At 54.5% G+C, this 15209-nt stretch overlaps 1 protein-coding gene and 1 long non-coding RNA gene across 2 annotated transcripts in view; one reads left to right on the forward strand and one right to left on the reverse strand.

Moving 5' to 3' along the window:
- Window positions 1-15209, reverse strand: part of FCGBP (Fc gamma binding protein) — a 95216-nt gene that overhangs the window by 38542 nt on the left and 41465 nt on the right. Inside the window, exons 11-18 of the mRNA XM_028838934.2 lie at window positions 14482-14623; window positions 10775-11112; window positions 8900-9473; window positions 7898-8514; window positions 6620-7163; window positions 4462-5054; window positions 656-1247; window positions 339-538 (exon numbers count right to left, since the gene is read on the reverse strand). Of these exons, the coding sequence (XP_028694767.2) occupies window positions 339-538; window positions 656-1247; window positions 4462-5054; window positions 6620-7163; window positions 7898-8514; window positions 8900-9473; window positions 10775-11112; window positions 14482-14623 (3600 nt within the window). The remainder of the gene's footprint in view (window positions 1-338; window positions 539-655; window positions 1248-4461; window positions 5055-6619; window positions 7164-7897; window positions 8515-8899; window positions 9474-10774; window positions 11113-14481; window positions 14624-15209) is intronic.
- On the forward strand, window positions 7053-12273 carry LOC114673990 (uncharacterized). The gene is made up of 4 exons (XR_013410682.1): window positions 7053-7187; window positions 10373-10548; window positions 10667-11547; window positions 12165-12273. It is a non-coding gene; the product is annotated as an uncharacterized LOC114673990 (long non-coding RNA).

Genomic DNA, 15209 nt, shown 5'->3' on the forward strand with positions numbered 1-15209 from the left:
CAAGGGGGGAGTATGGCTTGAGGCCTGGAGTTCACAACCAGCCTGAGCAACATAATGAGACACCCCCATGTCTATCTCTCCATAAGAAAATTAAAAACTCGCTGGGCTTGGTGGTGCACGCCTATAGTCCAGGTACTTGGAAGGTGAGGTGAAGGATTGCTTGAGCCAAGGAACTCGGGGCTGCAGTGAGCTATGATCGTACCACTGCACTCCAGCCTGGGTGACAGAGCAAGACCCTGACTCAAAAAGAATAAATAAGAGACCAAGTAGGCTGTGGGGCTGATGAGGAGTGGGAAGCATGAGGCCCCATATTCTGCCCCAGATGACTAGGTTCCTACCTCATAGTAGACACCATTGTGGTAGCAGCCGCACTGCTGGATGGGCACGCAGGCTTCACCGTTGTAGAGGAAGCCAGCGTCACACTGGCAGCCTTCAGCACACTCATCTGGGCACTGCAGAGGGGCACTGAGAGCCGCGCAGCCCAGGGAGCAGGTGTCCGCGCAGAGCTCGTAGTGACTGTTCGCTGGGCACTTCATGGCTGCAAGGAAGGGGTGCCCATCAGAGCCCTGGGGAGGGAGGGGCTGCAAGGCCCAGGGTCTACCCTTCTGTGCTTCAACCTCTCCCCTCCCTGCCCCTCTGGCTCTCCCTCACTCACGACAGAAAGTTTCCGTCCTCCAGGGCTTCACGTGGCCTCCAGCCGCCTGGCAAGCACTCACATAGGCATGGATGTTGCTGCAGAGAATGCTCAGGTTCCCACCACCCAGGCAGAGATCAAAGACGCAATCTTGCAAGGGACCCTGGGGATCCACCAGCTTGTGGCAGGAAGCCAGCGGCCCTGTGGCGCTGGAGAGGAGCCCACAGAACTCCTCCTTCTCATACTTCTTCTCCTGCTCGGGAGGACACTTGCTGGTTTCGCAGCCCTCGCTCCCTGGCGGGCAGGTGGGTGGCGGCAGGCAGGGAGAGCCAGGTACCGCCTCCTCCCAGGAGTTGCCGAAGTCATTGGCGTTGCCTGCCTGTGAGCCATTGGGCTTCTGGAAGTCATCCTTGGGGTCGCCGTTGTAGTTCCCACACAGGCCACACATCTGCTGGTAGTAGTTTCCGGGGATGGTGACCCGCACATAGTACACAAGGTCATAGGCCACACGCAGGCCGAAGTCGGTCTCAATCACAACGTCTGAACCATGCTGAGAGGCTCGGATCTGGCCGTTGGCCAGCACCACGGGCAGCTTCATGTCCACACCGTTCACCTGGGAGGCGAGAGAGGCAGGCCACGCTTCAGAAAATAAACTTTGAGTGGAGGTCGGACCCTAGTTCAAGCCCATGCCTGATGCTGAAGATCTGTGTGTCCTCACCACTTAGGCCCTCAGTTTCGTATTTATGAAATGGATATAATAATAGGGTGTGATATTGCATTGAATGGTGGTCCCCAAAAGACATATTCACCCAGAATCCCATAATGTGAGCTTACTTGGAATAAAGTTCTTGCAGATGTAATAGGATAATAATCTCAACATGAGATTGTCCTGGATTAAGCTGGGCCCTAAATCCAATGACAAGTGTCCTTATAAGAGCCAGAGAGAAAAAGACACAGACACACAAGAAAAGGTCACATGAAGATGAAGGCACAGATTAGAATGGTGTTGTCACAAGCCCAGAGAACCTGGAGCCTCCAGAGCTGGAAACGGAAAGCAAGATCCCCCAACCAGTGCCTTTGGAGACGGTGCAGCTCTGCCGACACCCTGATGTTGAACTTCTGGCATTCAGGACTGTGGGAAAGTACATGTACTGTTTTAAGCCATGAAGCTTGTGATAATCGTTATGGCAGCCACGGGAAACCAATACATGTCTCAATGAAGTAACAAGCCTCCAGCTATCCTTTTTTTTTTTTTTTTTTTTTTTTTTTTTGAGACGGAGTCTCGCTCTGTCGCCCAGCCCAGGCCGGAGTGCAGTGGCGCGATCTCGGCTCACTGCAAGCTCCGCCTCCCGGGTTCACGCCATTCTCCTGCCTCAGCCTCCCGAGTAGCTGGGACTACAGGCGCCCACAACCGTGCCCGGCTAATTTTTTGTATTTTTAGTAGAGACGGGGTTTCACCGTGGTCTCGATCTCCTGACCTTGTGATCCGCCCGCCTCGGCCTCCCAAAGTGCTGGGATTACAGGCGTGAGCCACCGCGCCCGGCCTCCAGCTATCCTTTATCTATCACTCGATGCAGGCATTAATAAGCAATAATGGCCCCCAGAGTCACTTGCCCGAGTTCAAACAGTTCCCCCCTTATCCTCTTGTGACCTTGGGCAAGAGAGTCACCTCTCCCTGTTTCTCTTTCCTCATCTTTCATTCAAAAATAAGGTGTTTGCCCCACGGAATTGTCAGCCTCAGATGAATTAATGTCTGTAAAGTGCTGAGAAACATGGCTGGCATAGCATGCATGCTTCAGGAGCATCTGCCGTTACTAGCAGCTATGAATGGAGGTTTTTCTTCTGAAGAGTAAACGGACACCACAGGTTTTTGCTTTAAAGCATCAGCGGGTGGAAAGTTAGGTTAAATTCTTGGGGAAATGAACTCAAACCTATGAGCTGAGGACCAGTGGTTTCAGTTTAAGATTACTAGGCACCAACGAAGCCTCGTAAATCCACCCCTGGACGGGGCACAGTGGCTCATGTCTATGATACCAGCACTTTGAGACTCTAAGGCGGGAAGATCACTGGAGCCCAGGAGTTCAAGGTCAGTCTGGGCAACATATCGAGATCCTGTCTCTACAAAATAAAACAAATTAACTGGGCATGGTGGTGCATGCCTGTAGTCCCAGCCACTCAGGAGGCAGAAGTGGTAGGATTGCTTGAGACCAGTTCAAGGCTACAGGGAGCTAGGATCACACCACTGCACTCCAGCCTCGATGAGAGAGCAAGACCCTGTCTCTAAAAATATAAATAAATAAATCAACCCCTGATTAATACATTTGCTCACCCTTCCTTATCACAGACAGTGCACACTGGATTCTTTTGGAAATGCGAAGAATCACAGGAGAAGGCAGGAGAAAGATATGCTCCTGGCTGAGTCTCCTAAAAACACGGTCAACTGCCACACTTCCCAAGCAGGGCTGGGGAGTGGGTGAGGGTTACTGACTTACCCTTGCCTCAGTTTCCTCAGCTGTAAACTGGGAGTAATAAGAGCTCCTATACGTGTAGGGAAGCTGTGGGATTCAGTAAGAAGCAGCTAACAAGAACACCAACAATTCTTATGTGTTTAGGCACTGTATGTCAGGGGCTGTTCTAGGAGCTTGGAAGACATTAGGCAATATACTCAATTAAGTCATGCGTGTCGGCTAGGCACAGTGGCTTATGCCGCTAATCCCAGCACTTCGGGAGGCTGAGGCCGGCAGATCACTGAGGTCAGGAGTTCGAGATCAGCCTGGCCAACATGGTGAAACCCAGTCTCTACTAAAAATACAAAAATTTGCTGAGTGTAGTGTTGCACACGTGTGATCCCAGCTACTCTGGAGACTGAGGCAGCAGAATCACTTGAACCAAGGAGGCAGAGGTGGCAGTGAGCAGAGATCGTGCCACTGCACTCTAGTCTGGGTGACAAAGAGAGACTCTGTCTCAAAAAGAAAAAAAAAAAGAAGGAAAAAAAGAAAAAAAAGTCACGCCTATCCAGTTCACCAGATTAAGTCAGTTATGTATCAGCACCTTCGCCAATACTGCTACCAGAGAAACAGCTGCGTGTGTGTGTTTCAGTGGGATCTCAGGGGAAACCCCTCCACCGTAACTGAGATGCCAGTCTCCATAGGAGACCAGATCTTCTTGGTAAGAAGAGCTCTGCAGAGCAGCACGGGGTTCAAGCTCCACCTTTGCTGGGGGACTATGGGCCAGTGATGGGCCACCCCACTCTGAAAAATAAAGCACGTCATAGTGCCTGCAGCTCCTGGTGCACACATACAGACACCATGGACATGAAGTGCCTGGCGGCCAAAAGGTCTGCAGTCAGCTGTATAGAAACTATAGCTGCTGTTGTTATTGTTAAGGGGGTGATAGTGTCACCCACAGATTGTCCCCGTCCATGAAGCTTCTCCAGCCTGGGGCTTTCTCAACCTCTGATGGCACCACGTCCTGCCAATGAGTGGCAGAACAGGGAGGTGAGTAGGACAGAATCCAGGATTGAGGTGGGGAGAGGATGGGGAGGAAGGGAGGAGAGGGTGGGAGAGATATGGAGAGAAAAGTCAATGCATGGAGGTGAAGAGAGGGTGGAGACTGAGGGACAGAGTAGGGGGAGCAGCTCCCAAGTCCCTGAGGACACCTCCCTCATTGGCTTCCCACTCTGGGTTCTGATTGGCATCTTCTGTCCTCAGGGACCCCAGGCCTCACACATGCACTCTCATCTCTGTGCCCCCAACTTCTGGGCTGAGCACTGCCTGTGCCCCACCCACCCACAGGCCCCTCACCCTCTGCTCCCCATCTGCTCTCACCGTGACCTTCCACTGTCTCTGCTCCAGCCGCAGGGTGAAGTTTCCCACCTGGACCGTGATCACCCTGGTCACACTGACTCGCCCATTACCCCAGGCCACGTTCTCCTGCAGGACGGCAAACCGATGCAGGCCAGGCCGGGTGCCGCAGGTCTGAGCCAGCACATACACGCAGGTGCCCATGAAGTCGAAGCGGCGGCCGTCGAAGGTGGTGTAGTGGGGGTCTCCCGACGCCTGGCAGGTGGCAGAGCCCACGGCCACACAGCCCAAGCTGCCACCGGATGGCCGGCAGGTCTCATGTGGGCCGCAGCTGGAGGGTTGACAGGACACCAGGCCGCCCTCCCGGCAGTGGCAAAGGGAATCACACCCGGGGCCAGGGTAGAAGGTCTGGCCCAGCGGGTAGTAGCGGTCATCGTGGAGGCAGCCACACTGGCCCACAGGTACACAGGTGTCACCACTGAGCACGAAGCCAGCATCGCAGACACAGCCTTCACGGCACGCCGACTCACAGCCCTCGGGTGCTGAGAGGCTCGGGCAGCTCACGGGGCAAGAGTCACCGCAGAGCTCGTAGTGGCTGTGGGCAGGGCACTGGAAGGCTGTGGGGACAAGGTGGGCATGAGTCATGTAGGCATTCGAGTCGGGGTATGGGGAGGCCCTGAGTGGGAAAACTCCTCAGGTCAACCTGGCTGTCTCTGGGTATGCACATGTGATCCAGGACATCTAACTGGGGGACTCAGTGTGGGACCTGCAATGGGAGGGGACATGCCCACATCTCTCTGACCAAATATTTCTAAAGATCAAATGACTCTGCTTGCCTGATATTTTTTTGAGACAGGCTCTCACTCTATCTCACTCAGGCTGGAGTGCAGAGCCCCAGTCACAGCTTGCTGCAGCCTCCACCTCCACCTCAAGCGATCCTCTGGCCTCAGCCTCCCGATTGGCTGGGACTACAGGGGTGAGCCACTACATCTGGCTCTTTATTATGATTTTTTATAGAGATGGGGTCTCACTATGTCAGCCAGGATTACCTGGGTGAAATGGATCACTCTTATCTATTCGGGTTATGCAAGATCAGAACTGACTATGGGTATCTCAGGATGTGAATGTGACTGGGGTATGGGGCCACATGTATCTCAGGGTATGACTCTGCCCGAGGGCACCCAGCTGTGGGTGTCTGACCTGGAGCATCTCCCAGAGTCCGTGTGACATGGTCTGTCTCAGGCTGTGCCTGGGTGAAGTTGGCAGGATACCTGTGACCAGGAGACCTGCCTGAAGGGAACCGCCTAGGACTATCCAACTATGCATCTGTGTGGATCTGCCCAGGGCAATGTCAGGATCCTGATTCTTTCTGAGTGTATCTGACCAGTTAGTATAAAATCTAAGCAGATACCACTGAAGGCATGCGACTAATTCTGTGTGGCTAGGTGTATTTCAGTGTGTGCAACAGACCAGGGCCCTGTGACCAATTGTAACTCACTAGGTCTTCCTAACCAAGGGTACCCTGCTATGTGATTGAGGCAGGGTCAGTCATCCCAATCTACATGCCTTGGATGTCTGAGAACATGGATCACCAATCCCCAAGAGTGTCCTAGACCCCGGGTTTCTGACTAGGTGTTTGTTTCTTTCTGGTTTTCTTTTTTTTTTTTTTTTTTTTTTTTGAGATGGAGTCTCTGTTACCCAGGCTGGAGTGCACCGGTGCGATCTCAGCTCACTGCAACCTCTGCCTCCTGGGTTCAAGTGATTCTCCTGCCTCAGCTTCCCTATTAGCTGGGATTACAGGTGCCCGCCACCACACCTGGATGAATTTTGTACTTTTAGTAGGGACAGGGGTATCACTATGTTGACTGGGCTAGTCTCGAATTCCTGACCTCAGGTGATCTGCCCGCCTCGGCCTCCCAAAGTGCTGGGATTACAGGCGTGAGCCACCGCGGCCAGACTCTCAATACTTGTTTCTAACTGACTCTCTCTCACTGCAGTACCTGACTTGGGGCATTTCAGTGTGTGAGAGCCAAGGTGTTTCCTGACAGGAGATACCCAGCTCAGAGGAAGGAAGGTGGCCCCTGAGCCCCATGGAGGAGGAAGGGGCTGCTGTCTTACAGTCCTGGAAAGGAAGGGCAGGGAGAGACCCTACTATGGGGACCATGCATGGAGCAGTACTTACGACAGAAGTCCGGCCGCCTCCACTCGCCGAGCTGGGCCCCAGCGGCCTGACAAGCTGCCACGTAGGCGGCCACTGCAGGACAGAGGCCTCCAGGATGGCCCTGAACTTGGCAGGCGTCCAGCAAGCAGCCCTGGAAGTACTGCGCGGGTGGCACAAGGCCGTGGCAGGGCGCCAGCGAGCCGTTGGTGGCGGAGATTACGCCGCAGGAGTCCGGGCCGCCGAAGGACTCCTGCTGCTCTGGGGTGCACTGCGATGGGCATGGCCCAGACACACATTCTCCGCAGCCCGTGGCCCCGCCCACCTGCCATCCAGCAGGCTTCCCGTCCACAGCCTTCAGGTCATCTGCGGGGTCCTGGTTGTAGTTCCCGCATAAGCCACAGAGGGCGCCCGCGTACGCCGCCGGCACGCGCAGGCGCACGAAGCTGTCCCCATCGAAAGTCAGCGAGAGCCCTGAGGTTGTGGTCACCACTACGTCGGCGCCGCTCAGGTGTGCGTGCAGCAGCGAATCCAGATGGAAGGGCAGAGCCACGAACACGCCGTCCACCTGCGGGCGGGGGTTGGGGGAGCGGTAAGCAGAGCGAACACGGTTTTGAATCCTGGCCCCACCACCTACTAGCTGTGGGACCCTGAGCATGTCACCTCCCCTCTGAAAATAATAATGAGCATCTATAGGCCGGGCCTGGTGGCGCAGCCTACAATCCCAGTACTTTGGAAGGCCGAGATGGGAGGATGGCTTGAGGCCAGAAGTTCAGACCAGCTTGGGCAACATAGTGAGACCTGCATCTCTACAAAAAAAAATGAAAAATTAGCCAGTGTGGTCGCGGCGCCTTTAGTCCCGGCCACTGGGGAGGCCGGGGCCAAGGTGGGAGGATCGATTGAACCCAGGAGTTCCAGGCTGCAGTGAACCCTAATCCTGTCACTGCACTCCAGCCTGGGCAACAGGGTCAGGCTAAGAAAAAAAAAAGAAAGAAAGAAAAGCAAGAAAGAAAAAAAAAAAAAGAAAAAAAAAAGAGCCTCTATAGGCACATGTCACTGACTCCTCATCCTTCTCTACAACAGGTACTTTTCTCAGACCAGTTTTCGGAGGAATACAGTAGGCTCAGAGAGGAAGAAGCCGCAGTGCCAAGCCATCAGGCTCCCAGGCCTATCCTCTGACCCTTCCATCATGCCCCAGCTAAGCTGTGAAAGGTGCCCGCCCAGGGGAATGGTGAAGCCCTTACCATCTCAGGCAACCCCAGAGCTGGCACCCACTTCTGTCTGGCCCACAGCCCTCCTCACCTGTAGCTGCCGGGGCCAGCGGGCACTCAGTGTCAGGCTGTGGTTGTAGATTTGCAGGGTGACACTGCGGGTGTAGCTGACAGCCTGGCTGCCCCGGTGCTCATTGGCTACAGTGACAGTGAAGTTCGCAGCCCCGGAGGGTAGTCCGTGGCAGGGTGCACTCAGCAGGTACTCGCAGTTGCCTTGGAAATCGAATCGGTGCCCATCCAGAGTGACATAATGGGGGTCACCCCAGGCCTGGCACTCAGCTGTGCTGACGGGCTGGCAGCCGTGCTGGCCGGATGGCAGGAGGCCACACACTTCACCCAGCCCACAGCTGGCAGGTGTGCAGACCAGCGAGCCGCCCCCAGGCCCGCAGCGGCACCTGTGGGAACAGGTGCCATCAGCCCAAAACTCACTGCCCGCCTCGTGGTAGGTGCCGTTGGCCCAGCAGCCGCAGCCATTGTTTAGGGGAACACAGCGGTCAGCACTTAGCACGAAACCCGCATCGCACTGGCAGCCCTCCACACAGGGACCCTCGCATACGGCTGGGGTCGCAGGGGGCGCAGGGGATGGACAGCTGGCTGGGCAGGGTGGGCCGCAGACCTCATAGTGGCTGTTTTCTGGGCAGGTGATCTCTGTAGGCAGATGAAGGAGCAGGAAGGAGAGAAACAGAGAAAAGGGTGTTAGTGTGGGGTCACAGGACAGGGTGGGAGGAGATAGACAGCGACAATAGGGAGCAGACACCGAAAGGGGGAGACAGAGGACAAGACACAGAGACAGAGAACACAGAGAAACAAATGGGAGAAAGCAGGAGACCAGGAGACCCAAGAAGAAACTGAGGGAGAGAGAATGAGAAACAGAGACAAGCAAAGTGAGGCACAGAGACGAGCACCAAGAGACAGAGAGACAAACAGAGAGGAAAGCAAACAAAGAGACCCAGGAGGACCAGAGTGAAACCAAACTAGCCCCAAAGAGACGGGAACGTGACCCCAGCCCCGCCTCTGCTACCCCGACACTCACCACAGCCGACCTGTGCCCGCCAGTCTTCCATGACAACCCCAGCGGCCTGGCAGGCGGCCACGTAGGAAGCCAGTGCCTTGCAAAGAATGTCGTGGGCCCCACCACCCATGCAGACGTCCAGGACACAGCCCTTGAAGAAGCTCTCAGGTGGCACATGAGCATGGCAGGTGGCGAAGGGGCCCCCTGCGCCAGGGACCAGGGGTCCGCAAAAGCCAGGGCCCTTGTACTGTTCCAGCTTGTCCTCAGGGCACGTTGGGCAGGATCCCGGACATACATCCCAACACAGTGGGTCCCAGCCTGGGACTCGCCAGCTGCCGCCCCAGATGGGTATGGAGGGAGCCAGGGTGCCATTAGGGAAGGCCTGGTCATTGTTAGGGTTGCGGTCCATGTTACCACAGAGCCCGCACACTGCGCCATGATAGCTGCTGGGCAGCGTCACATCTACCCGCCAATTCCAGTCATAGCTGACTTGCAGTCCAAAGTCAGCCACCAGCAGTGCCTTGGATGCACCGTGGGTCACTGAAATCCGCCCGTTGGCCTCGGAGACAGGCAACGCTGTCAGCACACCGTTCACCTTGGGGAAGGAGGAAGAAGTCAAACGGGTCACTGGAGGTGTTATGGCCCCAGCTCTGGCCCTCTGCCTCCCTCTCTCTCACCCTACCGGGGGCTGGGAGGGGCCAAGGCCTTCCTCTGATAGTTGGATTGTCATCGGACACCGTGTGGACATTTGTTCTGGCCCAGGTCTTGGGGAATGAAACCTCACTTTACTCTTTCTAATCTTCTCCCTTGATCTCTACCTCCCTCCCTGTCTCTGTCTCTCTGTCTCTCTGTGTCTCTCTCCCTCTGTCTTCACCTAAGTCTCTATCACTTGGTCGTCTCTCTCTCTCTCTCTGTCTGTCTCTCCCTCCTCTTCCCTTCCTCCCTCCCTCCCTCATTCTCTGTGTCTCTTCCACTCACTCACTATCATTTATTCACCGCCTACTCTGTTCCATCCCTCTGTGTCTGTCTGTGAGCTACCATTAAGCTCTATCTCCATTTCCCTGGGCAGAAAGGACAGCCCATCTCTCTCCTGTGATCTCACTATATATATATATATATGTATATATATATGGTTTTTTTTTTTTTTGGTGGGGGGAATGGATACTCGCTCTGTTGTCCAGGCTGAAGTACAGTGTCAAAATCTTGGCTCTTGCAACCTCCGCCTCCCAGGTTCAAGTGATTCTCCTGCCTCGGCCTCCAGAGTAGCTGGGATTACAGTAGCGCCACTACACCCAGCTAATTTTTGTATTTTTAGTAGAGATGAGGGTTTCACCATATTGGCCAGGCTGGTCTTGAACTACTGACCTCAGGTGATCGACCCACCTTGGTCTCCCAGAGTACTGGGATTACAGGTGTGAGCCCCCGTGCCCAGCCCAATCCCCTATATTTCTCTCCATGTCCTGGTCTCTGGGCCTCTCACTTGTTCCCTCACAGACACTCAAAGGAGTGTTCACCTGGACTAGACTCTGAGCTCAGCATGTGACATGCACCTTGCTGTGGGACAGGCCCTGATATGATGCCCACTTCACAGATGAGGAAACTGAGGCCTACCAAGTGAACTGCACAGCATCACCTAGCTCATAAGGAGGAGAGGCTGGATTCAAACCCAGGTCTGTAAAAAAGGGAAATCCTGAGGTCCTAGGTTAAAGCCCTTAGAAAAGGGCCAGGCTTGTTTAATTCCCAGGAACGGGGTGATATTTTTGCTGGAATTATTCTTTTTGTTGACAGTTTGTTTCAGGCCCAGGTGAAGACAAGGAGCCTCGAGCTGCTAACTGTGGTCGTCAGGATCCCTCCTGTCCTCCCGGGGACCTCAGGGGACCATCCTGCCACACATACCCGGACTTTGCCGATCTCGCCCTTGTGGATGGAGATGTTGGTGCCCAGGGCAGCCACAGTGACGACTCTCACGTAGGACACAGCAGGGTTGCCCCGGTTCTCGTTCTTGGTGGTGACGGTGAAGGGCATCAGGCCCTGGGTGTTGACCCCCGGGCAGCCAGTTGTTGCCAGCACATAGTTACAGGTGCCCTGGAAGTCAAACGCCCGGCCGTCGAAGGAGTGGTAGTGTGGGTCGCCCCACAGCCAGCACGTGGCCTCATAGTTGGGCACACACACGCCCTGGCCACCCTGCTCCTTGCACGTCTCCTGTGGCCGGCATGTCACACCGTCGCACGGGTCTGGGGACAGAAGAGGGAAGACCTTGAGAGGCTGCCCATTGTAAAGGATGGCCGCTGCCTCCACATCTACCCCAGTCTGTGCCAGGGATCTGAGGGTTACCGCAGGCAAGACCAGATTCCAGAGTCCTCATGTCGAGGACCCAGGTCCTATAGTTTGCTTTTGTATTTTGTTTTGTTTTGTTGGTTTTTTGAGATGGAGTCTTTCTCTGTCACCCAGGCTGGAGAGCAATGGTGCAATCTCGGCTCACTGCAACCTCTGCCTCCCGGGCTCTAGTGATTCTCCTGACTCAGCCTCCTGAGTAGCTGGGATTACAGGTGCCCGCCACCATGCTTGGCTGATTTTTGTATTTTTAGTAGAGACAGAGTTTGATCATGTTTTCCAGGCTGGTCTCGAGCTCCTGACATCAAGTGATCAGCCAACCTTGGCCTCCCAGAGTGCTGGGATTACAGGCATGAGCCACCACGCCCAGCCTGCTATTTTCAAGACCAGCCCCTGGGAGTCCCACACGTCTGACACTGTGGCCCCATGGTGGACTGTGTCTAAGTCTCGGGTGTCAAAGTTCCCATACGTGAGACCCGGGCCCCAGAGGTCCCTACAGCCAAGACCCCGGCCCTAGAGTCCCCCTACCTCTGAGACTGAGGCCCTGCCATTTGCTGTGTGAGACTGAGGTTGTGGAGTCCATGCACCTAAGACCAAGGCTCTGGGTCTGTGTTTACGATGTAGTTTCCATGGGGCCCTTGCTTGAGATTGTAGCCTGTTCTTGTATTTTAAGTTTTATAGGAACCTCACCCTCTTCACTTACATAGTCTACGGCTGCTTTCACGCCACCATGGCAGAGTGAGTAGCTGTGATCGAGAAGGCATAGCCTACAAGCTTCAACATTTACCATCTAGCCCTTTAGAGAAAAGGTGCACTTGACCCACGTTGAGATCTGTGCCCCAGGGGTCCTTGTGTCTGCAATGCCTGCCCTGAGAGCATTCATGTCTGAGATCCCAGCACTACAGTTCTCTCTGTTCAAGGCCTGGGCCCCAGGCCAGGTGTGGTGGCTCAGGCCTGTAATACCAGCACTTCAAGAGGCTGAGGTGGGAGGATCGCTTGATCCCTGGAGTTGGAGACCAGCCTGGGCAGCATAGGAAGACCCCATTTCTACAAAAAAGAAATTAATAAATTAGCCAGGCATGGTAGTGTGTGCCTGTAGTCCCCCGCTACTTGGGAGGCTGAGGCGAGAGGATTGCTTGTGCCAAGGAGATGGAGGCTTCAGTGAGTTATGATCGCACTGCATCACTACACTCCAGCCTAGGCGACAGAGTGAGACTTTATCTCAAAAAAAAAAAAAGGATCTTAGTCTCAGGGTCCCCCATGCCTGAGATCTCAGCCCCCTGGACTTCTCCAGGTCCTGGCGGCCTCTGTGCCCTAGACTAGGGCCCTGGGTGATCTTCTGGCAAGAGCTCAGTGCCAGGGGTCTCAGCATGATTTGAAACGTTTGAGGCCCTAACTAGTTAAGTCTCATGGCCTGGGGCTCCCTCAGTGCAAAACTCCGTCCCTGAGGGTTGCTTTATTAAAGACAGTAGCCTCCAGGGGTGCCTCACTGCTGAGGCCCTGTCCTGGAGGGCTTCTGTGTCCAAGACCCTGTTCCTACAGTTAGTACATCTGTGACCCCAGCTTGTGGAACCCCTGTGTAGGAGAAGCCAGTCTTCAAATGTCTCCTTCCTCCTGTGCCTGTTACCAATGTACCGCCTCTCAGCTTCAGATGCACCCGCGGAGTTAAGCTTTGTCAACAGAGGGCGCTGGAGAGTCACTGCAGCAGGGAGGGGCTCCTGGTCCGGCTTCCAGCCGGTTTGGCCCTTCCAGCTCTGGCCAGGGTGTGTGGCCACAGTCAGCAAGTGCCACTGGTCCCAGCTGGCTTCCCAGTGAGAGGTTTCCTTCTTGCCAACTCCAGCCTGCAGAAACCTCTGTGCCACCCAGTGGGCTACAGCTGCACTAGGACTGGACTCAGCCTTGGGGCTGATTCTCCCCTCCTTGAAGAGGAGGGGCCGATTTCTCCCTTCCATGAGGCCTCTACCTTAGCCCTAGAAGTGGGGGCTACTTCCTCTGTCTGCTTTGGTGGTATTCTTTAGCCTTCTCTTTGCTGTTTCTTATTTCTATTTCTTTATTTGTAAAGAGACAAGGTGTTGCTATCTTGCCCAGGCTGGAGCGCAGTGGTGCAATCATAGCTCACTGCAGCCTCGAACTCCTGGGCTCAAGTGGTCCTCCCAACTCAGCCTCCTGAATAGCTGGGACCACAGGCATGCATCACCACGCCTGGCTACGTTTAAATTTTTTGTGGAGACGGGTGTCTCGCTATGTTGCCCAGACTGGTCTTGAACTCCTGGCCTCAAGCAATCTTCCCAAAGTGCTGGGTGTGTGAGCCACCACACCAGGTCCTCTTTACCCTTTAATAGTTAATCTTCTATTAATAAGTAAATGATTCTTTAATTAAACTTCCCTCATTCAAATGGCTGGGTGCTTTCTGTCTCTCGACTGGATGCTGAGCGATATACGCCCCGTTCCTTGGAGTCCCATTATCCTGCTCATCACCCTGAGAGTCTTAGCCCTACACCTTGGTGCTGGAGCTCTTATTCTCTTATCCATGCGGACAGGAGGGTTCTCTGCTCGTCGTCCTAAGAAATGAGCCCTGGGGGTGGCTCTGTGTCCTAGATTTAGTCTGGAGGGTTCCCACATCGGAGACTATACCCCTAGAAATCCTGATCTCCCACCTGAGAGGGGTCCCCATATCCAATGTTCTGCCTTGGTGGGGTCTCTGTGCCTCAAACTCAGAACTCTGCTCTGTCTCTGTCCCTGGGATCCCAGTCTCTCCCCTGCCCTTTGGTGCTAGTGTCTGAACCCCAGGCCTAATTCCACGCACCAGCGGTCAGCTCACCATGGCCCCCTAGGCTGCTGCTCTTGTATTCTAAAGTCTTATAGCAGCCTCACCTCTTCACTTATATAGTCTACGGCTACTTTCATGCCACAATGGCAGAGTGAGTAGTTGGAACGAGACCATACAGCCTGCAAGCTGAAACATTTACCATGTAGCCCGTATCAGCAAACGCGCGCCTGTCCCTGCCTTATACCGAGGGTCTCTGACATCAACCCTGAGAAACCTCTGAGGGTCCCCACAGCCTGGATTTTCCCTAAGGGTCCCTGCCTCCCACAGTAGGTGGCCCTGGCCCTGTGAAACCCAGCCCAGGGGTCTCCAGGTCTGCGACCTCCATCATTAGTTCTGTGCACCTCCCGCCATGTACACCCCAGTCACATCACCCTCGGCCCCAGAGTCCCTGTACTCCATCCATAGTCGCATCAGCCCCAGTCCCAGCCCAGCCCAGCACCTTTGGTGATGCAGCTCAGGACGCCTCCGGAGGGCTGGCACACCTGCCCCGGCTTGCAGCTGTGTTTCTGGCACAGCACACCTTCACCCGCATGGCACGTACACTGCTGCCGACAGTCGTCAATGAGGACTGTCTGCTCCGGCTGTGGGGAGAGAGGGCACGGCCATCAGACACCATGGGTGGGAGCTGACTCTCACATCTCTGGCATTCTGGGCACAGAGGGGTTTGCAGACATCACAGACAAGGGACATCTCTCAGCAGGATGGCGCCCTGTCTGTGAAGCTGAGGCACAGCATGGGTTTGGGGCCGTCATTCATTTGTACATTTGTTCATTCACTTTTATTCATCAACTCATTCATTCCAAAATATCCGCTCAATCTCTGCTGTAGGAGAAACAGTGTGACATAGTAACTAAGGGCAGATCGCCTGGGCTTGAAGCCCATTTCTTCTGTTTCCCAACTGTGTGACTCTGAGCAAGTTACTTCACCTCTTTATGGCTCAGTTTCCTGATTTGCAAATTGCTGATAATAGTAGCACTTGCCTATGGAACTATAACCGAGTTAATAACACATGTAAAGTGCAGATGAAAGGAAAAAGGCGTCCCTTAAATCATTCAGATAGGAGAGATAAGTGGGGTAGACATGAAACAAGATTGGGAGGATGTGGCTTATTTTTTAAGCTAAGTGATGGGTAAGTACATGGACAGTCATTCCACTGTTCTCTTACTT

Source organism: Macaca mulatta, chromosome 19, assembly GCF_049350105.2.
Source record: "Macaca mulatta isolate MMU2019108-1 chromosome 19, T2T-MMU8v2.0, whole genome shotgun sequence".
NCBI lineage: Eukaryota > Metazoa > Chordata > Mammalia > Primates > Cercopithecidae > Macaca > Macaca mulatta.